This window comes from Larus michahellis, chromosome 5 (genome assembly GCF_964199755.1).
Source record: "Larus michahellis chromosome 5, bLarMic1.1, whole genome shotgun sequence".
NCBI lineage: Eukaryota > Metazoa > Chordata > Aves > Charadriiformes > Laridae > Larus > Larus michahellis.
The window spans coordinates 30,838,230-30,861,392 of NC_133900.1; the positions used below are offsets into that span (position 1 = coordinate 30,838,230).

A 23,163-nucleotide genomic window follows, 5' to 3' on the forward strand; every position below is an offset into this window, starting at 1 on the left:
GGAGGCGCTGCGCGGGGAGCCGCAACGCCGCCCGTCCCCGGCAGAGGCGCCCGCGGCCCGGCCCGACGCCTCCCCGCCGAGGGGCACCGGGGGACCCGCGGTCGGGCCCCCGCTGGCAGGGCCCGGCCCCACGGTACAGCCGGTGCAGCAGGTAAGGGGAACGAGCCCCCAGCTCCTGCCGAGAGGGGCCGAGCGAGGCAAAAGCCGCCGTCTGGAGATACTAAGAAGGGTGGGCTTTGTTTTTATAAGCTTTTCTAGGTTGAACTTCACGAAGTAGGACGGCCACCCACTCCTCTCTGCAAGCAAAGTCCCTGTCTAACGCCAAGGACCTAAGATGTGGCCTTCTCTTTTCAACCAAGCTTCTCCCTGAATACAGCTTTCCAAAATAATTACAAGGTGTACGTGGGGTTCTTGTCTAGCTCAAACGCTCCTATTAATAGCTCTCAGATGTTGGCATGTGTGACATAAGGTGTCCCAGCCCTTGTCCAGAAGAAAAAAGTGACAAGTTTAAATATTATCCACGCAACATGTAACGACATCCTAGCACCACTACCAACAGCAACGACTGCATCTGTACTCTACATTAACATGTTAAAATACAGCAGTTATTTTTGTTTTGTTTCTATGAACTACAGCTCTCGGGACCTACTGAGGGACACTTTTAATAACAGCCTGTCACCAATTTAGGGTCTGATCTGCTCTGAGATCCCTGTGATTACAGACAGATGGGGCCAACCACTTGGACTATGTTGCAGCATTGGTTTTGATTTGTGCCTAAATCAAGGGTAAATCTCATCAGCTGTTCTTACAAGGGTCTGGCTGCAGCTTAGAAGCAGAAAACAAAGATCTTCTGGGTTGTGCTGTAACACGAAGACGAACCCTTCAGGGAGCATTTGGATGCCAAATAGGATTTCAGGCTTTAGATTTGAGCTGGTAGTTCTGTACAGAGCATTTTCCACCTTCAAAACACTTCACAGATAATTCAAGCACCACTACACAAATGTAACTACTTTTTGTACAAGATACAAATTGTGCCAGTGAGCTTTTGAAAATTACACCCTTTCGCAGAGTGGTTTTACCACTTTCTGCTTAAGTTTGCAGGAAGAAGTCCCCTCCAATGCTCCTTCCCCTCTTTTTGTCATCTTTTCAGGACCACATGTCAGCCTCCAGCCAGCACTTTTCAGACACAGAGAAAAATGCAACTGCAAAAGCTACAAGGTGATGATTCTGCACAGTGCTCATTACCTATGCTTAGATAACATGCAAGCCTTCTTAGAGGACTCGGACAGATACAAAAACTGACCGAGGACCAAACCTGGTCCCCTTCATTCACATGAGAAGCTGATCGCCAAACAGTGATGACAATGACACAGTGGCATTTGGGAAAGACAGGAGATCATCTGGCTCAGATTAGATTCTTGCTGAAATGTAGAGCTGATTTCCAGCTCTTGACTGATGGATCACTTTTTTTTTTCCCCCCCCCGTTTGGATGCGTGATGTGGGATCACAGACCGTGCAGAATGAATTCACTGTCAGGATTTTATGGGCAAGAGGGGAGAAATCCTATTTGTGATGACCACAGGGATTTCTTTCCCATAACAGCATCTGCCTGCACCTCTCCAACTTGTAGGAAAAAAAAAAGTTCCCACAAATTACACCGCAGCCAAGTTCAGAACAGGTGCCAAAAGCAACATTTGAACTTCACTGTGAAATAAGGTCTAGGGCAACCTGACACTTTCCCTCTGATGTCCAAAGGAACATGTCATAAAATCAATTCCTTTCATGCAATGCTGCACAGTGGTACTTCAGTACACAGCAACTTTAAAGCGCGTGCTACTCCTTTAAAGCATGGATACTCACAAATGATAGTAAGATCATTTAATTTCTCCAGACTGCACTCAGTATCCTCAGCAGCCTGTTTGGCACTCTTTTATGTCAATACTAGGGTGCTGGTCAGACGTGGTGCCTACTCCAATTAAGATTGTCTGCTCTTGGTTTACTTCTGCTACCTTTACAATTTGTTTTGGAACATCAGCCTGAAAAAACAGTTAACCAGCCACTGAAAGATCATGTATTGCACTTCCATACCCATCAGTGGGACTGAACATCCAGTCATTTATGAATCCATTTATTTTGGCAGTGCTTCATCAATGCCAGTGGAGTTTTCTTAATGAGGTATGTTCTCATATCCAGGCCACCAGAAGGATTACCAAGTGAGCTGGCAAAGAACCAGATCTCTAAACAAGTTAAAGGTGCATAAAACTGTCTTCCGTACCCCACTGCTGTGTGGGTGTGCATCAAGGTAATATATAGAAGACGGAGAAGTTGTTGTAAGTATCACTAGAAGCACTTTCGTGCCTTACATTTAGTGAAGCAGTAGGAAAGTCTGGTAAATGTTGAAGCCATAGGGTGGGCTGACCTGATGTTCAGCAAGACATTAGCAATAAAAGTCCAGCAGCTGTCCATCATGCACTCGGATGGATGACTAGCACATACCCAGCTACCAAGCAGAGAATGAAGTGGAACATGGACAAAAGAACAAGTGTCCAAGAAAGCTTTTTCAAAGATACTGATAAGACATTTGGTAGATATGGCAGATGATAGAATATTGCAGATATTACAGAAATCACAGAGAAACAAATTTAAAATTTATCTTCATTGTTACAGGTAGCTGGAAATTGCACATAATCACAGCAGTAAAACATATTAATGAACTGAGTTCTCTATTCAGCGGAAGCAGACAATACTTTTTGTAACTCTCCCGTTTACATAAGCAGAAATTAAGGAACAGAAAAAGATTTTCCCCACAAATCAAATAATCTGTCATCAAGGCAGAAAGAGATCTCCTGTTTTCCAACTTCAAGCTTAAACCACAAATCCATCCTTCCTCCCTTCTAAGGAGGATTTCACGCTCACTGAGGCTAAGCAAGTTAACCACAAATACCACGCTACCCCAAGTCACTAAATCACACTGTGACGTGTGCAAAAAAACACTTAATTTGTAGTTACTGGCATGCATGATCATATTCTGCCTCTGTGATGCTAATGTAACATGCGTACTTCTTGCAAAATGGAACAGAAGAAAAGAATCCAAGTCCCAATTATCTATGAAACTTTCAATGTCATTACTCTTCCTCTGAGGCTATGCAATTCTGATTTTCAACCAACTTTATATATGGTATAGTTAAAAGTAGTATTTATTGCGTAAATACTATCTCCGTCACATGCTAGGTAACAATCTGTGTTAGTCCCATGCTAATAAGAAAACTGTAAGGCGTCAAGAAAAGCCAGCAATTCAATATGCTAAATCAATCTTGGTACTCCACCTCCCTCTTAGTAAACCTACTTGAAAAGGTAAAACTATCAGACACTGTAGTACCAAATTACCTTCTGTACAGATAAACACTGTGCTTTGGAAATACTAATTCAAGAACTTCCAAATGCTTTTTCCGCATCAGGTTTTTGCTTTCTCCAATAAGCTTGATCCTTCTTTAAAAACTGAGTGGTGTTTTTCTTGAAGTTCCCTGCATTGCATTACAGTGTAGAGAATTTATTTTCCCCCACAAATAAACAAAAATTTACCTTTCAAAGCCCAGTAAAATTTCATATTCCCTTCTGCATTTGTCTTCTAAACTAACTTCTAACTGTCCACTGTTGTCAATTTTTGTACCAAAGGTATTTTGCATAGGGGATCAGAATGATAATCCCCCAAATTTAACATTACCCCGTTCACCAGGGAGTCAGTCTACTTGGCCTCACTTGCAACACAATCAGTAAATGCAGAAAAATCTGCAACCGATGTAAAAGTCATCTTCAGCGGGATGGTGAGAGGCAGCATAGCTAACTCCAAAAACCGGTGCTAAACTGCCTGCACTAATCCCAGCCTTGCGCATCCTGCACCTCTCAGTGATGCCAGCAATGAAAGAGATACAACTGTTGGACAACACGGGCTTAAGACATTTTTTTGTAGACACGACCAGAAACCACATTGCATTGATCCCCACTTGCAGGCAGGCAACAGGGTGGAACTGGGATGAGTTCCGCATGTGAGTGAAACAATCGTGAACGCCTTCACAGACTGAGCAGGAAAACATGCATATACAGCCTCTGAGGCTGTCTGAAAAAAGGAGAAAGAGAAGAAAGTTTTAGGAACCTATTGAATAAATGATTGTCAAACTATTTTATGCAGTCAGATTGTCAGCACTGAACAGAATGCCTCCAACAACACATTAGCATCATTATCTACTCCATGTTTTTTCAGCTACTTAGCTCTCATTATTCACTGCTCTAGTTCAGTCAGCCTTTGGGAAAGCCTCACAACAAACCACCTGGGTTCCGTGAAAAGGAGGCAGGGCTACGTATCCTGGCTTAGTTGTGCCTCCATAAAAGCATTTTCCACATAATCTTTGTAATGTCCTCGTGTGCCAGTAAGAGCAAAGAGACCAGAACTGAGGCACAATTTCCACTCATTTAGCCCGATTGGAAATTACTGAAGAAGTGTTACTTATATGGCAAGAAAATACAGATACTCGGCAACACTCAGAATCAATAGTCTTTTTCATGGGCAAGAAGTGCATAAAAACCTTCTGTTCAACAATATTAAAGGCTGATGACAGATTCTTTAAAAAAAAAAAAACAAACCCAAAGCAAAAATCAAATCACCAGATTACTATCTATAACTAAAAGAAAATATAAATAAAACAAAACAGGAAAGAGTCACATATGTCATACAGAGGAGAACTATAAAAAAAGCTGTTAAAAATCAAAAAACCACAAGCACGTGAGCTGAAACCAAACTTAACCTCAAACTTTCTACGACAGCTTTAACAAAAGAAACAGGCAACGTTACCAGAAGAGATCTCCATGAAGACATGTTCTTGACTGCAGTTCTAATGTAAACCAATTTGAATCAAGCAGGCAAACTGTTTTGTATATTACCTGAAATAATTATGGAATTAACATGAGTTTTCTCTTTCATGAGCCCAGACTGGAAGCTAGGACTTCTTAGGCTATGTAAGAATTTTAACATATACAGCCATAAATCAGCCTGAAAAGTTACCAGAATTTTCCATAGGACAAAAGCAGCAAATAATCTGGTGCAGCATGGATTCAATTGTTTCTGCTCATGAAATACGCCTCTTACAGCAGGAAATACACTGGGAGATGCAGAACCAGAAGGAAATTATTTGCAGTAGCCCAAGGTATCAGCCTTGACTATCACGCAATTTTTGCAACTTTGGTTTTCCCCGTGCCTTGGGCTCATTGCCAATATCAGTCAAAAAAAGTTGGAGGTCCATATATTAACACAGGTATGCTGCCCAGACTACCTATATAAATTATAAATTATGACAATGACTTTCCAGAAAGAAACGATCAAGCATGAATTTAACCTGATCCTTTAGATTTTCTTTTTTCATACTGAACCTGAATTGCTACCCAATTTTTTGCAAAGATGGAATAAATAATCTCAAAATAAATAAATCACTCTGGGTCCTGATTTTCCCTCTGTTTCATTTGGTTTCAGGTGCTGTAACTTTGCTTGCCTGAGCTGAGCTATAGCTGTGTGATGAAATGGATCCTCTGGTACTGATTGCTGATAAATTGACCTAGAACTATTTATTTATATAAAAGAGTTTAAATTGCTATTCTCAAGGGAAAATGTGCTTGTCTAATTGATTGAATTCCTTATTTAATTTCCATCTTTTTACATAGACGAAATCCCTAGTATCTTCTGAGATACCAAAGGGGACTATAGCAGGCAGGAAAACCTACTAGGATGCTCTGAGGGAGAGTTTTCATATAGTTATGATATTGTTGACCCAGCTCCTCTGTTCAACTCTATAGAACTGAGATCTCTGAAAGACCTTTCAGAAGTTAAAACAGCATGGACACCTGATTATTTCTACTGCTGTTTCACAGAATCACAGAATAGTTGAGGGTCATCTGGTCCAACCCCCCCCCCTCAACCACGGTCACCTACAGCTGGTTGCTCAGGACCATGTACAGGTAGCTTTTGAATAGTTTCAAGGATGGAGACTCCACAACCTCTCTGGGCAACCCATGCCAGTGCTCAGTCATTATCCCAGTGAAAAAGGGTTTCCTGATGTTCACATGGAATCTCCCATTTGTGTCCATTGCCTCATGTCTTGTACTGGATACCACTGAAAAGCGCCTGGCTCCATCTTCTTTACAACTTCCTTTCAGGTATTTCTCCACATCAGTGAAATTCCAACAAGCCTTCTCTTCTCCAGGCTAAATGGTCCCACCTCTCAGCCTTCCCTCATAGGAGAGATGCTCCAGCTCCTTAATCACCTTAGTGGCCTTTTGCTGGACTGTCTCCAGTAGCTTTGTATCTCTCTTGTACTGGAGAGCCCAGAACTGGACACAGCACTCCAGGTATGGCCTTACCACTGTTGAGTAGAGGGGATGCATCACCTCCCTTGACTCGCTGGCAATCATTCTCCTAATGCAGCCCAGGAGACCGTTAGCTGCCTTTGCAGCAAGGGCAAATTGCTGGCTCATGTTCAACTTAAGTATCCACCCAGGACCTGCAGGCTCTTTTCTGCAAAGCTGCTTTCCAGCCAGGCAGCTGTCAGAATATAGTGCATGGGGTTGTTCCTCCCCAAGTGCAGGACTTCGCACTTGCCTTTGCTGCACTCCATGAAGTTCCATTCAGCCCACTGCTCCAGCCTGTCAAGGTCCCTCTGGATGGCAACATGAGCCTCTGGCACATCAGTACGGTATATCCCAGTTTTGTGTCACCAGGGTACACTGTGCCTCATCACTCAGATCCTTACCGAAGATGTTAAACAGAACTGGACCCAGAACTGACCTCTGTGAAACTCACGATTTATACCAACAAAGTTTTCGTATATTTTAAGTCAAAACAAAAAAAAAATCTCATAGAAGTAAGTGTAGTAATAAATAAAACACATGACTGGTATGATTATTGCACAGATAGCTACTTGTGAGCCTTTTAATGCCTTTCAGAATTACAGATTTAGTTTGTGGTTTTCATTAGGTAGGATTTGAGAGACTAAAACACACATGAAATTCACGTCTTCAGCATACATTGTAAGAGACGAGGATGGAAAAGATTTAAGATGGGTTTAAGTGCTCAGTATGAAAGGAAATGAAATTTCAGGGTTATCTACAGGTTTTGGTAGACAGCGGTTCTTCTACATTCTGCTAAAACAATGCAGTAACATTCAATTTTACTTTGTACTATGTTCCTCTTGAAGTTGTATATTCAAAAACAGTAAGTCCAAATAACAATTCTAAAGACTTCTATGGATTTTCATGGATATCTTTTGAGAGGAGACAATAAATTTGGGATTCTGTTTTAAAATGCAATTTGATACATGCCTGAACTGTTGAAATAAATGAGAAGTCTCCTGAAGGTAGAGAAATATAATAGTTCTGGCTGAGATGGATTGGGAGCAGCAGAGTAGAAGCCTTTTCCATCAATAATGAAGATACTCTACAGAAGGAAAAGTGGGAACATTTCAGGAATAGAAAACAAGTACTAATGGCTAGTACAAAAGGAGAGGGGAACCTAAGAAAGAGACTGGAGCAAATCTGTTGACAATTGTAAAAACTGGTTTGCAGACCATGTCAAAATGTTCTAGGACAAATGAAAAACAGTCCAGCTTTTAAAAAGGCCCTGTAGAGCTTTAAAATATCAGAATTGACAGGTAACAGAATTAATGACAAAATTAATGAACAGTTCCATGGACAGACAGATGGAACTAGGACAAAGGGATAAAAGTTGGTTCCTGTCACATTTCAGAAAGTACATTTTATTCCTGTCTTTTTAGTTCTAATACATAAATAACCATGACTGATAACTATGCTTGGTCAAGCAGGGGAAGACAGACAGGAAAGCATCTATATAAAACTCTACCTTCTTTCAAGAACTATAGACTGAGCTACTCTAAAATATTTTGCAATAACCTGAATATTGTAAGAGCTGCACCTTAAAACTGACAAATTTTCAACTCTTAAAGACAGAGGGAAACTATCCAGGTAAATGAGGTGTCATTTTTCCTTTGAGTACAGTTAAAGAATATCAGCTGCGCATCAGAAAATTAGACTGCCAAGCTTGCATAGTACTCATTTCTACTTTTACTGAAAATAAAGGCAATGATCATGTAAGAAAAAAGGAATATATTTTAAACATGTTAAATCAGGAAGGAATCAAAGAAAGTCCACTTACAGAATCAGATTTGTTTGTACTGTAAATGACATTAAAGATGCTAATCTCTGGTTCATGTCTCCCAGAAGCTTATGATTTTGGGATTCAAACCAAGAAACATTTGAACCCAAACCTGGCTGCACTGAACTTTTAGTTGATGTACTTTATGAATCGTTTCTTCAACATCAATAGCTTTACTGACATGAATAACAAGTTAGGTGTGCACACTTGTAGGGCAACTCTCTACGTTATATGCAACCCCAAAGAAAACTTGCATCAGTGTGCACTAGGGATGTGTTTCATTAAGCAGACAGGTCACAGAAATTTCTATAGAGTCCACCTATATCTCAAAGCCTGACTGATTTTCTCACTCTTCACACAACAACAGCACAACAGGGTCTGGAGTATAGCTTAGAATTAAACTAGCACCTCCTGGCATTTACTGCTTTTAGTAATTTCTTTGTATTTGGCTCTTGAGTGTCAACTTCAGCTTTGATTTTCTTGGTTCAAAACAGAAAATTACTGAGTATTTTCTACTCTTTCTCAATGTGTGGAAGGTACATACAATTAGGAGAACCAGACAGCACTTACAGAAAACCTGCTGTGCTTCATGTAAGGTATGAGTCTAATGGACTTGATCACCGAGGAATAAAGTGTTACTGTTCAAAAACAGCTTGAGAACAACAGTTAAAAACTTTGTCCTACTGCTTTCTGCAGTACGCTGACTCTTCTCTGTAGATGAAGGTAGGTATTAAGTCATAGCAATTTTGTCCATGTGTATGCCTACATTTTCATGGTTAATACATGACTTCAGAAAGACACTAGCATTCTTCAAGATCAGATGCACAACACTGACTATGCTGAAAAATTTTAAAACTATACTTCCTAGTGATCTAGAGATCACTTTCTAGTGATCTCTACATACAGCAGCAAATTCTGAATAAGGAGAGTCGTAGACACGGAATGGTGCTGTGTTATCCTCCGAACTTGAATGCTCCCACTTCTTTCAAGCAAGGTAAGTGCTAACATCAAATTAATTAGATGATTTATGTCCATCAGGTTGACAGCAAAGATGTCAATGGTATTCACTCTTGTAACAGTAGCTATTGTGTATACTAATAGCATGTAGATATCCTGCTAATTTAAGATTATCAAGAGCTAAAAACAACTGCAGTTGCAAATTCTCTTAGTAGGGATTATTCAGCTGGAACATGTTTTACTTTAGAGGGCTTTTTGGTATTTATTACAGAGCATATAAAAGTAATCCAATTGTAATAAAGATTCATAAACTAACTGAAGGTTTCAAATTGCATAATTGCTTTAAAACACTTTTCAAGGATTTTCTTTTCCAGAATCCTACTTTGAACATGAAACGTTACTCCAACATGGATGAGGTATCTATTTATAACCAAATGTTTGTGTGTAATGGTCAAATGCAAAAAAGAGAAATTGAATGTTTACTTTAGTCTTGATTTTCATCCAATACTTTGTGTAATTTATCCTGAAATTCTAATTATATCCCCCTATGTAAGCACTGCAAATATGAAAACTGAGAGACAAAAATCTACTTTCTAGAGCTTTTTTCCTCTTCTTTTTCCAAAGTAAAGAGATGCTTGTGGTCAAATTACTTAATGAAAAGAATTCAGTGTGTCAGCGATCATCCCAACAAAGAAAACATGTCCATTTACAGTATTGTTTAACTATTTCTATAGTTGGTGACCGCATTAAATGGGTATTTGAATGGGAACATGCCAGATGAATAAAAACAACCTTCATGGGTGCCAAATATTAGCTATTTCTACAAAATTAGCTAAAAGCATGCAAAAGCAATGTGCAAGATTACACACACCTACTATAACTACTGGCCTCTTAGGCGGCATGCATAGTCTATAGCTGATGTGATTTTGTTTAAGAAAGCAACGTCAAGAAAATACACCAGGAGTTATTACCAGCCCATTATGTCATCATCCAAGCTTAGACTGAACCACAGCCATATCTAGGTATTATATCAGGAATTGTGACACAGCGGGGGTACGAAAATGGGTATCTATTAATGAAAGAAATCAACAGTTTATGCTGAAGTACATGAAAAGTAATGTTAGCTGGACAAAACTCCTAATAACCAGAAGCTGTGCAGTTCAACAGTCTTTTAGTAGTTGAAGAATAAAATTGAATAAAAGTTAATAAGAAGTCAGCCACTGCAGACCTCAGTTAAAAGGAAGGAATCTGGGATTTGCAACAGTGAATCAGAACTTTGATTCTTCTGGTTGCCAACAGTGGTCCATACCACAGGTCTCTGAGAAAGAAGCAATGTTTTTAATGAACAGCAGTTGGCTCAAAGTTATTGGCCTAAGTTCTAAAGCACAAGGCTTCCATCCCCCATGATCCTTTCCTATCGTCTATTTTAACTACGGGTAACTTCATTATCCTTATTTAAAAAACCTCTGTTTAAAACCTGGCTCAGTGATAGTTTGTTATGGGGAATTCCACTGGCTAAACATAGATGCCACAAAGAAACATGCACATTATAAAAACAACCACTTACTTTTAGGTTTGCAAACTTATTGGCACCCGCAAAGTTCTAAGTTTGTTATGTTGTCCCAGACCACCATTTTTGTATTTCTTTGCAAAATAATAGGATTCTTTGTATACAAGCTATCAAAATCACCTACATTATTTTCTTTACCTTATGCTTGTGTTTCAATATGTATTTTTATATAGACTGAATGCAACCAAATAGTAGGTCAGCTTGTCACAAAAAACACAAAGCAGCTCTTACATCTATCAATTCAAACAGCCATAGATAACCCAGACATGGTCCACAGTCCAGGAAATACCAAATGAAAGACCTCTCTACAAACATATGGGGGGGGGTAGGGAAACAAAATTGCTAGAGGGAGTGAGTTCCACAGCTGGAGTATCTCAAATAACCATCCTCCATTCAGCTCACCCTTCCCTCTCCATGTTTACACCCCACTGCTTCTCTCCACATGCCTGCACCAGAAGTACACTGGCTGTCTTGAAAATATTATGCTAAAACATCTGATAAAAGTCAGATGTTCCTCAGTGGAGTGGTTACTGTGTGGCTTTTCTTTTTTTTGACGAGTAAATTAAAAGTTAATTTTAGTCTTGTTCATGTTTTTTTCATAGGCGAGAAAACTTGCCCGTTTCCTCTCCTTTTAATATTTCCCATTATACTATAGGAACAGGCTGTTTCCCCCAATTAGACACTGTTCTCTAACTCATACAAGTCCATAGGAGTAGATAGGACACATCTGGAGGTACCGGGAGAGCTGGCTGGCATCATCATGAGGCTGCTCTTTAACGTCTTCGAAAGGTTGTGAAGCCTGGGGAGGTACCCCAATGATTTCAGAAAGGCAAATCTTACGGCAAGAAGGACAACGCAGGGAACTATATGCAGGTCACCCTCACTTCCATCCCTAGGAAAACCACAGAGCAAGGCCTCTTGGAAGCCCTCCAACCTGATACGTCTATGATTTCCATCTAATTTTGGAGCCTCCTTAAGAAACAGGTATCACCTCCCCATGCAAGCTTTAAAACTGCAAAAATTCCCTCTCTTTTTCTTACCTGCAACATCATTTTAAGAACAATTATTCTGGCATGTCAATCCTTAATCATTCCCAAATGATACATCTGTAACTGGAGGCATGCCGAGGCCTTTGACGTGCTACTGTTTTGAGGGTGAACAAAATTACAGAAATCCATAGTAAAAACACTAAAACTAAGAAATACATCAAAAGTTGGGCATCAAGACAATGCTGGAGATAAGAGAAAGCTAACTTTTGAATTTTTTGTTCCCTGGCACAGATGAATTTACTGTTGCATTGTTTACCTTAGATGTGCCTTTTTATTAGTTTCATATAATTGAGGTGATTTTCCTTTCTCTCTTGTGTCCATGACTGGACAATTACATTTCTCTTGAATCTAACTTAGAATTATATTGCTATAATTGAAGGTGTTTGAGCTGCAACACCGTTATACTGGTAATAGTTTAAAGTACAGTAACTTACTCTATCTTCATACATTTGAAAATACATTCCTTCCAAAAACCTCCAAATTCTAACATTAAACGAAATTTTACAACACTAAATGCAGCAAAAGCAACCAAATACTAATAAAAATGTTAAAAATTACAATGACATATTAGAATAAAACAAACTGCCACATTATGTTAAATTGACACTTTAACGCTCAGAAAAAGATATCAACAATTAAAAATATGCATGGAATGCTGTTCCAACATACCCAAAGTGTGATCTCTGTTGGAAAACTAGCACTGGGAGAGGAGAAAGCAAGAAAAATGGGAGTTATAATAGCACACTAACAGAAAGATAAAATTACAATCACGTAGGGCTAACAAAAGTATAAGAACTTTACTGCGAGCTAATGTTTTTAATGGATTAAAGTGTACAAAAATACTAAAAGCTGTTTCTGAAATTAGTCTTTGGCTTTGGCACATGAGTACAGCTAAGAAACACAAATGCCATTTTTCTGGATGCTGTATGTATTTCTAATCCTTTTGCAACTAGCAAGTGGTAGTTTACCCCAATTTCACGATCACATATCTAACAACATAATTATTGACATTATTTTAGTTCTCATATATATAAGATTCTCCTGACTCCACCACTCCCTTAATTGGACTCTGATTCCAAAGGCAGACAGAACAGAGGTTTATTTTTTCCTAAGCTTCATGAAATGTAACTCAATCCTCACCAATATACAAACACTATATTAAGCACTAGTGTTGATGAATGGATTTCAAACTCAAAAAGACATCCATTGAAAAGAAGGGATAATAATAAATAATAATAATAATAGTAAAGTACTATTAGCAGTAATACGATCATCAATAAATTATTTCTACACTCCAATGTACTTTCCGTGATCTAACCAAAGCATAGGTGGCACAGAAGTGTGTAGCTACAGCAGATCTAAAAAGGAGAACAAATGACATCACATCAGCAAGATGTCACCACATCAGCAGCATCTTTCAACCTTCAGATACAAGCAAGAAACAGTAATGGGTCTTCTCTGCAGGTGGTTTACCTATGCATTTTTATCAGTGGCTAGTGTAAACATTTTACAAGATTTTCACAGTGAATACAGTAAAACTGTGTTGCAATACATCTTACATATGGTTGTCCCATATACAGGTACAGAATTTTACAAACCTGCTGATGAAGTGCTTCCTTAGTGCTGAAAAGTATCAAGTCTCCATTGTGAGCATGTTTCCTATTAAATAAGGCACACGTGGTCCAGCTCTCTGGGCTATCACTGCATTGTTACGCTTTGGTACTTACGTACACCGTAACCCATCTCACTTGCATGCCTGCTCCACTCAGCAACCACCAGCTATGTATCTCTGAGAAAGTACAAAGGGCTCACTCTGGGTACCTTTTGTTCTAACTCTGCATTCCACACCCATTTCCCATTCTGCTGCATGCACGTCTACCGTAGCAACCTAGAGGATTGCAAAAGATATCTGCCATTGGTTCAAGTACCACATATATGAAACAGTTCAAGAGCTTTTCATCAGGATGTCACAACTCCAAAGTGGTATTACAGCTTCTATTAGATCAGTTTCACTCAACCTCTCAAAAGATCAATTTAACACCCCCCAAAAGATTAGTATTTACGTTTGAAGCTGACTCAGATGTTTTTAAAATAAAAGTCCCTTAAAACTTTTCACAGACCCGCAACAATGGAGTCTAAACATCGAAGGCGCTAAGTACACAAAAATAATTAAAAGGTGATGTTTTGTGTATTTGAAAGTCAGTGAATGAAAACCTATGTTCCTCAGTATCACGGAGACCTTGCCATTTTCAGAGCAGCCATGATTTCAACCCTCATGTATCCTGAGTAAGTGCTCTTCTAATTTAAAGCTCAAGGGAAATCTTTCACTCAAGGAAGAATGACAGATTTACCATAAGAAATGTGACAGTAAAACTGCTGCAGCGAGAGGTATATTTCATGAAGTTCAACCAGGCCAAGTGCAAGGTTCTGCACCTGGGTCGTGGCAATCCCAAGCACAAATACAGGCTGGGCGGAAAATGGCTTGAGAGCAGCCCTGAAGAGAAGGACCTGGAGGTGCTGGTGGACGAGAAGCTCAACACGAGCAGGCAATGCGCACTTGCAGCCCAGAAAGCCAACCGCATCCTGGGCTGCATTAGGAGAAGTGTGGCCAGCAGGTCGAGGGAGGTGATTCTGCCCCTCTGCTCTGCTCTGGTGAGACCCCACCTGGAGTACTGCAACCAGTGGAGTACCGCATCCAGCTCTGCAGTCCTCAGCACAAGAAGGACACGGACCTGTTGGAGCCGGTCCAGTGGAGGGCCATGAAAATGATCAGAGGGCTGGAGCACCTCCCCTATGAAGACAGGCTGAAAGAGTTGGGGTTGTTCAGCCTGGAGAAGAGAAGGCTCCGGGGAGACCTTATAGCAGCCTTCCAGTACCGAAAGGAGGCCTACAGGAAGGATGGGGAGGGACTGTTCATCAGGGAGTGTAATGATAGGACATGGGGTAACGGTTTCAAACTGAAAGAGGGTAGATTTAGATTGGGTATCAGGAAGAAATTCTTTACTATGAGGGTGGTGAGGCAGTGGAACAGGTTGCCCAGGGAAGCTGTGGATGCCCCATCCCTGGAAGTGTTCAAGGCCAGGCTGGATGGGGCTTTGAGCAGCCTGGTCTAGTGGGAGGTGTCCCTGCCCATGGCAGGGGGGTTGGAACTAGATGATCTTTAAGGTCCCTTCCAACCCAAACCCTTTCTGTGATTTCAATTCACACAACAGGTTCACATTTCTCAATGACACTAGAAAACTTTTTTTTTTTTTTAAAAAAGGCACTAAAATTAGTAGTCATAGTCAATATTAGTAAAACTACCATTTAGCAAACCTGTTCCAAGGGCTCCATCACAGCTCATGCTGTGCAAACTTATGAAAGATCAGCAACAATCAGGTAAAATACAGTCTAAGGGGCAAAAAGCATAGAATTAGTCAATAATTTAATTTCTAGAATCAGTGATTACTTAATTAACAAGAATACTCAAATAATATCACTCACTCTCCACAAAGTGAATATTTCCACTATCACCTTAAACAAAAAAAAAACCCCAAACACACCCAACAAAATATGTGGAAAATTCAAACATTTAAGTGAAATAATTTTGAGATATACGTTAGGGAATATACCACTTGACAAAGTTTACAAACTGTTCTGCTTTCACTCACAGATGACCTGAGTGATTTATTATAAAACTATCCTAAACACTCTTCCTTACATATGAGGCTTATCAGGGGAATTTTGAAAATACAGGTATTTTCTTAAATTCACTTTGAGGAGAAGAATGCAGAGCAGGACACTTCATTACTCATTTAATCTCTGAGTAAACAAAAGCTAAAAGCAAAGAGAAAATTAATTTGGTTTCAGTGTTACTGTTTGCATATAGTCTTAATATATTAAGTTTCGAAACTGAATTTAATTTAACTTGCTAAGGACAAGCTACTGAACTGAAATCGTGATAGGCAGGTAGTTTAAACACAAGCCTGAGTGTGGAAAGCTCTGTTTTCTTCATTTTATTAGAGAGGCATCTAAGTAACATTTTTGACACTAGACATATAGACAGGTACATGTATGATATCTAGATTTCCCCCCCTTTTTTTTAAAAAAAAAAAAGTAGTAATAAAATCACAGGAACTTGGACTGAGATTTTACATCAAGATTTTGTTATGACAGGCAAATGCTCCAAGGCAAAACCACTGAAAGTAGTACCTGAATAGGCTTAAAGGAAAAAATTGTGCTTTTCTTTCTGCTGACAACTAAGCACTAAGACCGAAACCAACACTTCAGCTGTTCAGTTACCTATCAATGCTTTTCAGCTCAATGCTCTTTAAAATATATGTATATCTATTCATTGAAAGTGTAAATAATTAATCCTAAACCAAAATCTTGACAGAAAATCGCTGCAGCTGATGGTGTTTAGCCAAACTAATATCCACAATAAACCAATTATAAAATCAGCTGTGTGCCATTTCACTGCAGATTACTTAAAGCTCAAACTTATATGCGTACATACTTGACCATACAGGTTTTTTGAATTGTTCTTGTCAATGAGAATACCTGGCATAGCATGTCACCTAGGAAGACAGCTATTTAAAAAAGATTTCCACTTATTATCATTGCCTTTTCAAATGACAGATCCACCAGGTAGCTGAAAATCAAGCAATAATCAGAAACAGAAAAAAAATCAGTCTAAAATTTATGGCAGCCCTAATAATGAATCATTTCATAAGCGTTTTTGTAAGAACGATCAATGGGTAATTTTGACAACACATGTAATTTTCATTTAAAAAAAAAAATCAACAGATTGGTTTTAGCAGAGCTAATACTAATATCACAAATATTTTTGGTTAAGATCAAGCCACAGAAAAATTAGGGGCACAATGTACCTACTAGGAATATCCCTTGTTTATTACTACCCCTGCCTAAATATAGCATACTAACACCTCTTGAAACACGACTGAGGAAGCAGATAATTAACATGATAAAGACAAAAATGAAAGAACAAAAATAAAGATACATGTACTAACAGATTACTAACTTCAACACACAGAGGAGCTGAGTTCAGTTTGGTCATCTGTTTCCTGTTCTAGACTTACTTTTTCCAGCATTACTGGCTACCAGGGTAACATAAAAGAATACTGGTTATGACAATGGAAAATTATGACTACGTTAGAACAACATTTTGTTCAGCTGGTCCCAGTGGGGCCAGACACATAAGAAACACAAATAGTATTTAGGTCTGCATCTTGGATGTCAAGCTAGCTCCTTGCGTAACAAGCTGCCAGAAGAACAACAACCGTTGTCTACTTAACAGGACCACAATGTCCAGTCACCTTGTTTAGGGAATTCCAGGCTCTATTCATTCCATACCATTTATGTACACAGAAACATATAACAAATTAACATACCTAAAAATTAATATAATTGAGCTCACATTTCTAGCTGGAATTATATGGCACAGAGTGGCAATTTAATGTGTGGTAAATTAGCTATTATCAGCTGTTGAAAATATCTTCTCCTTCTTATACTTTTCACCTGCTTCTCTTCATTTTTCAATAAACAAAACATCAGTTCACCTCAAGCATAGTTCAGGCTTTACTACTGATAGTAAAGTAACTCCATCCTTAGATATGAGGAAGATTCTGTTCTCCTGAGAAGAAAAGAGACCAGAGCCCACTGACGCCAATAGTGACAGAGTCACAAAGCAGTATTACAGACGGGGTGCAGTCTCACTATCCTGTAAGCCATCAAGATGACGGATAATATGAGATGCCATCAAAATATAACTGATCTCGGGAAAAAGAAATCTGTCACAAACTCACTTTCTATAGTTTTGCTCGTCCAAGAAAAATGGGATGCCTTGATGCGTATAAACACAGCACTAGTTTTGCAGGTTTTCTTCCTTGCTTCTAGAAACCTTTTCTTCCTCTGAAGCCTAGTTCTATGTGGGGCAGCAGATATAAAGTAATTTACTTAAGTAAATAAAATAAGCAACAACATGTGGGAAATTGCATCATTAACATAAAAACAGGTACTTTAAAAAACGGGAACAAAACCCCAAATGAAACAGAGATTGGTATTTGGATTCTTGTGTGACTTTAGCTATTGTTCTTGACTGTGCTAAGTACTTAACAACCCCTTGGACATTCGTCCAAATAAGGCTCCTTCTCCACCTCTGTTTCCAAGACATACTAGTTTTGCCTGTTAAAAAGCCATTTTTATCTTTTATTCAGCGGGACACATGCTCCCTTTGGCACATCCCAAATGTATTCCTTCTCCTATTCTGGTAGATCCAGAAACTATTACGAGCTATCAAGACAGATATTGTAGAAATTCTGAAGCATGCAACAGCACTGATTTTTGCTCTACTGAAAGCTAATATCGGACCATGCCAAATATTGATTCATTCAAATATTCAAATAAGTATGTAAGAAAAAACCTGGAGACAACTGGTATCGCTGTATCTTTTGTATTTGTTATATATTCTTCCAACGTCCAGTTACTCCTCTAACTATTAAAAGTTGCAGAAAAAGTACCATGTCATTATCTACTGAAGAACTCGGGCTAAAGATATGAAATCATACCTACTTGCTCACCTTTCTGCTTCCAAGTAAGTGTGCAGCTTCCTTCAGTCTTCACATTTAAAAAACCCAAGTATTTAGATCTTTTAGAGATACGTTTCATGAAGAATAAAATATTTCAGGATCCTTTTTTTTTCTTCGAGTATCTATTGTTTGTAATTCTGTTTGCCATGTGCACTGAAGGTATGTTCACACTGACCAAACTTCAGATATACTTAAATTAATCCATGGCAGAATTCATAAACATATCAAACCCATAAAGATGAAAAGAAAAATCTCATTAGAAGCTATCTTCCATTGTGGTAGTGTCAACAAATGACTTTAAATTAGGGTAGAAAACTGCCTACTAATCAGAGCACAGAAGAGCATTTATTTTCATTTTACAGTAACATGTCTGTGGTTGATCTTTCAAATGGCACAACTGCAACTTTGTTCAAGTTTTAAACAACATAAAATCAATGAAGATGATGAATATAGAGACGTGAACTGTCCTTAAAAATATCTTCTGACAGCAAGTTTCTTAAGAATGGGAAGCAATACACTTCAATTAGCAGAGGAGGCAGTGAGGTATCAATTCACTAAAATCATCACTAGCTCCTGTTATCTGGGCAATAGATAAATAGGGGTTTGCTTTCTTTAAACAGAATTATGGTTACAGAATTCTTGTGTAATGCTTAGAGATAATTTTTAAGTCTTTTTAAAAAGATTGATAAGTTAGAATACATTTTTCTATATGCAGAATGATGCCCAAAGTCTTCTGATGAACATTTATTAAAAATAGTCTTCCTACAGTAGAATGGAATTCTTTAGCCAAGTCAAGCCACCACCTGTTGCACAGCCTTCTTCACTAACCAAAAGTTTGATCTTTTCTGGTCCTCTAGTGATCTGCATTTTTGGCTGATAACTGCTCTGTTTACAAGCACAAATGCAGTTTTGAACGTCAATGCAATTTTGAAGCAGCCAAAGTAGCTTTACTAAAAAGGAAATCACCTTCCTTTCAACGAGACCAAGTTTTTCTAAACCTTTGCAGATGGATATAATTCCATGCACAGTCATTAGATCCAGAAACTTCTCAGTAAGAGAACCAAAAGTTGCTTAATGACAAGTACGATTTGTGATGCTCTGCACGCAGTTCACTTTCTAAGACTTTTTGTGCTGCTTCCTTTACCCAACGGAATGGGTTCAAGATGCACAATGTCTGGTTCCCAGCTATGGCTGTATCTGCTGGATGTCATTATCCACTGAAGATTTATGTTCAACTTCAAATCAAATGCAAGTTTCACACTCTAAGTAGGGATGCCCACAAACATATTGTTCTTTGGAGAACAACTCTCTGGCTCCATAGATGTAACTTGGACAGAGTAGTTATGTTCTTCTGCAGCCCATGCCCGATCCAGATCCACAAGCCCCATACACTGCTTTCCTAAAATGAGAGCAAAGGAGAGCACGGAAACTCTAAAAATGTAGAAACATCAGAAACGTGCACTTCAATGTACAATGTTAGGAAAACACATCAGTAAGTCATCTAAAAAATAAGTTCCAAATCTACTTAAAAAACTATCTTAATCTGTTTTACTTCAAGTAGACAGTCATTAATAGTTCAAAATCACATCTGTGACTTGTAACCCTCATTTAGCAAAGAGCTTGAGAAAGATTATTAACTCTTTACATACGGAGAAACATAATAGGCACAACTATTTTTAAATATTCTCAAAACTCACAGAAAAATCCATGTATTAATGTAAAAGCCACAGGAAGAAAAAAAAATGCCTGGTTTACCACTTAGCTCTCTGAATTTATATACATCACCATATATAACCAGTTATAACCATAACTGTTTTTCTCCTGTACTTTCACCTAAAATCTGAAAATCTCTGGTTATTGAATAACAAGAACCAAACAGTGATCCTCTGTAATTGATTTGAGACATATGGATGTAACTGCTTATAAACAAAGATACTAAATTACTAATGAAAACTAATCTTATCTCAGGTTTACCTGCAGAAAAAATGGGAGGGATAAATTCAAGGGATTTTTCTGCTTTGAAGTTTGTATTATGATACAGCCATGCCAAGACAACAGGGCCATTTCTCATTACATATTTACTCATTATAATTGATTATTATGTTCTGAAATACAGAATTTGATTGTATATTCAGCAGTTTGAAACTCTCTTGCAAGAAAGATTTAGCACGTCCATGAAATGTTTTATCACTAATAGTCAGACTCAAGTCACGAACAAGGCACAATCCTGCTTCAGTCTTAAAGGCAATGATCCTACATCTTTTCTTGTTCCTGACAGAATTGTACAGTTAAACATATTTGGGGTCTGAGAGGACACCAAGTTGGGCGGAAGTGTTGATCTGCTTGACGGTAGGAAGGCTCTACAGAGGGATGGGGACAGGCTGAGGCCAACTATATGAGGTTCAAGAAGGCCAACTGCCGGGTCCTGCACTTGGGTCACAACAACCCCATGCAACCCTAAAGGTTTGGTGAAGAGTGGCTGGAGAGCTGCCTGGCAGAAAAGGCCCTGAAGGTGTTGATTGCCAAGAAGGCAAATAGCATCCTGGCTTGTATTAGAAAAGGGTTGTCAAGCATTGGAACAAGCTGCCCAGGGAAGTGGTTGAGCCACCATCCCTGGAGGTGTTTAAAACTTGTGTAGATGTGGTGCTTAGGGACATGGTTTCGTGGTGGACTTGGCAGCGCTAGGTTAACAGTTGGACTCTATGATCTTAAAGGCCTTTTCCAACTTAAATGATTCTATGATTCGATGAAGGGAAGAAACAGGAGCACTCAGGATACAAGGCTGGCATTCCAAACTACCCTCTGGAATTGCCTACCTCTCTCCCCTGAACACATATAGAGCTTGAGTGCCTGTACCATGACAAGCCCTGGCATGCATCTATCAGGTGCCTGTAGAAGTTTCAGGTAGGTGGCACTAACATGCTTCCCAGTATCCTTCTGTTACAGAACAGCTGGTGCACATCACACTCTAATACAGTACTCAATCCAATCTATTCTGTCTTTCCAGTGAGCCGTTGACCAGAAGTATTTTCCCTTTCTCAGCTGGATTCTCTATTTATGAAAAAAATTCACTACTTTGACGTCACCAACTTTGTGACGTTTGGAATCCATTCTGCTAGTGGCTTGGAATTTGAGAAGGGTAGTAATTGGGCAGGAGACAATTTAGAGATACGATAATAAGGTTAGGCCTGAAAAAGAACTTTCCAACTCAGTCCTGTATGGAATTGTACATTGCAGGGAGAAATTACCGGTTTATATAACCAACCAGGATAGATCTCTGTAAATTACTTCTTGTGGCACTATTCTCCTACAGTTGTAGTTTCATAGAAAATCACCTTCTGCAGTTCATTGAATAAAACGGCATGTACACACTCCTGCCACTGACGGCAATATCATTATTATTTGAAGTGTACACACTAAGGGGGAGTTGGGATTGTCACAACTGGGGCCTGGTTCCCTGGGTGCTCTCAGGAAGACCGTGTGAAATACATGGAGCAGTTCTGTGATCAGACAGAATAAATCAGGTGTGCTGTAGCAATGTTCACAAAACCATTCAGTATGTTTGCACTCAGGTCCCCCTGCTCCATATAGCGAATAAAATACACATGTTCATTGCAAATGAGAAACAGAACTTTGTTCGTTTATGAGGGAATTGCTGTGTGTAGCAGAACTGGGTTCAACTGTGTATTTTTACGTTCACAGATACTACAGAAATTGGTGATAACTCCTTTGACAAATGTGTTGTTTCAGCCATGACAGACATATACAGAATGCTGTACTTTGTGCTTTAGAGGCTTACAGGTAATGAAACAAAATGATTTGTCACTTCACTGAAGCTGCATAAATTTGGTGGTAATTGCTAAAATACAGTTTACCATGCAATCCTTAAATATTGAAAAAGTGGCAGAACGAGTCATTTTGCCGCCATTTACAATAGAAAAGAAAAAGTCTTCACCTGTTCAGGAATATTTTCATTAAATGAAATCTACGGTTTTCTCAATACCTGATCAGGCATTGCACAAAATTAAATAAAAAAAAAAATCTTGCCATGGCTTTAACACTGATCTAATTCAACCTTCAATTATTTGCAAGCAAAACTTAAAAGTAGCCCAACAAGATTCCCATAAAACCAATTTCAAAGCTGAAACAGAACACTGAAATGGGAAAGATCTTCACTGAAACAGACTGGTATCACATGGAACTTAAAAGAAAAAATAACATTCTTTAAAATAGAAAAAGCAATGATGTAGTGGAAGGCAGAGGAATAAGATTTATGTTTGGGTTTTTTGTTAGAGCAAGCACACAAAACTTAAATTTGGGGGAAAAAAAGCAGTTTCAGAGACAGAGAACAGATAAAAGTTATAATCTTTCAAAAAAGTTTTTTTGGGTCCTTTTCCAATCTTTGGTCCACCTGGTAAGCAGCAGGACACAATGTGGGGTGCTACACCGCTAATTGAACACTGCCCTTTTGGTTTTGGTTTTTTTTTTTTTTTTTTTCAAATATTGTGATATTAGCAAAAGACCTAACAAATTTATTATAAAATAGATACTTTTATCTCAGAATCTGTATTATTTTCTTTTTGTGCAGTGAGTGTAGGAAATACTTTGAGCTCTTCAAATGAAGCTTTCTAAAAACATTATGATTATTTGCTTCTACCACTTTAATATACTCTCAAAATGTTTCTTGCAAGCCAAAATGCACAGTTATATCCGGAGAGTTCCCAGCCCCTTCTGTCTTTTCTGACCTGGAAGATACTTTATAGGTTCCGTTAGAACATTAATACC

The 23,163-nt window shown here is 38.8% G+C and overlaps 1 protein-coding gene across 4 annotated transcripts in view; it reads right to left on the reverse strand.

Annotated features, from left to right (window-relative positions):
• Positions 1-15,122: 15,122 nt before the first annotated feature.
• Positions 15,123-23,163, reverse strand: part of GSTCD (glutathione S-transferase C-terminal domain containing) — a 73,187-nt gene continuing 65,146 nt past the window's right edge. For all 4 annotated transcript variants that reach the window (XM_074589424.1, XM_074589425.1, XM_074589427.1 and 1 more), the window contains one exon: positions 15,123-19,777. In XM_074589424.1, coding sequence (XP_074445525.1) covers positions 19,641-19,777 — 137 coding nt within the window. In that variant the 3' untranslated portion in view covers positions 15,123-19,640. The remainder of the gene's footprint in view (positions 19,778-23,163) is intronic.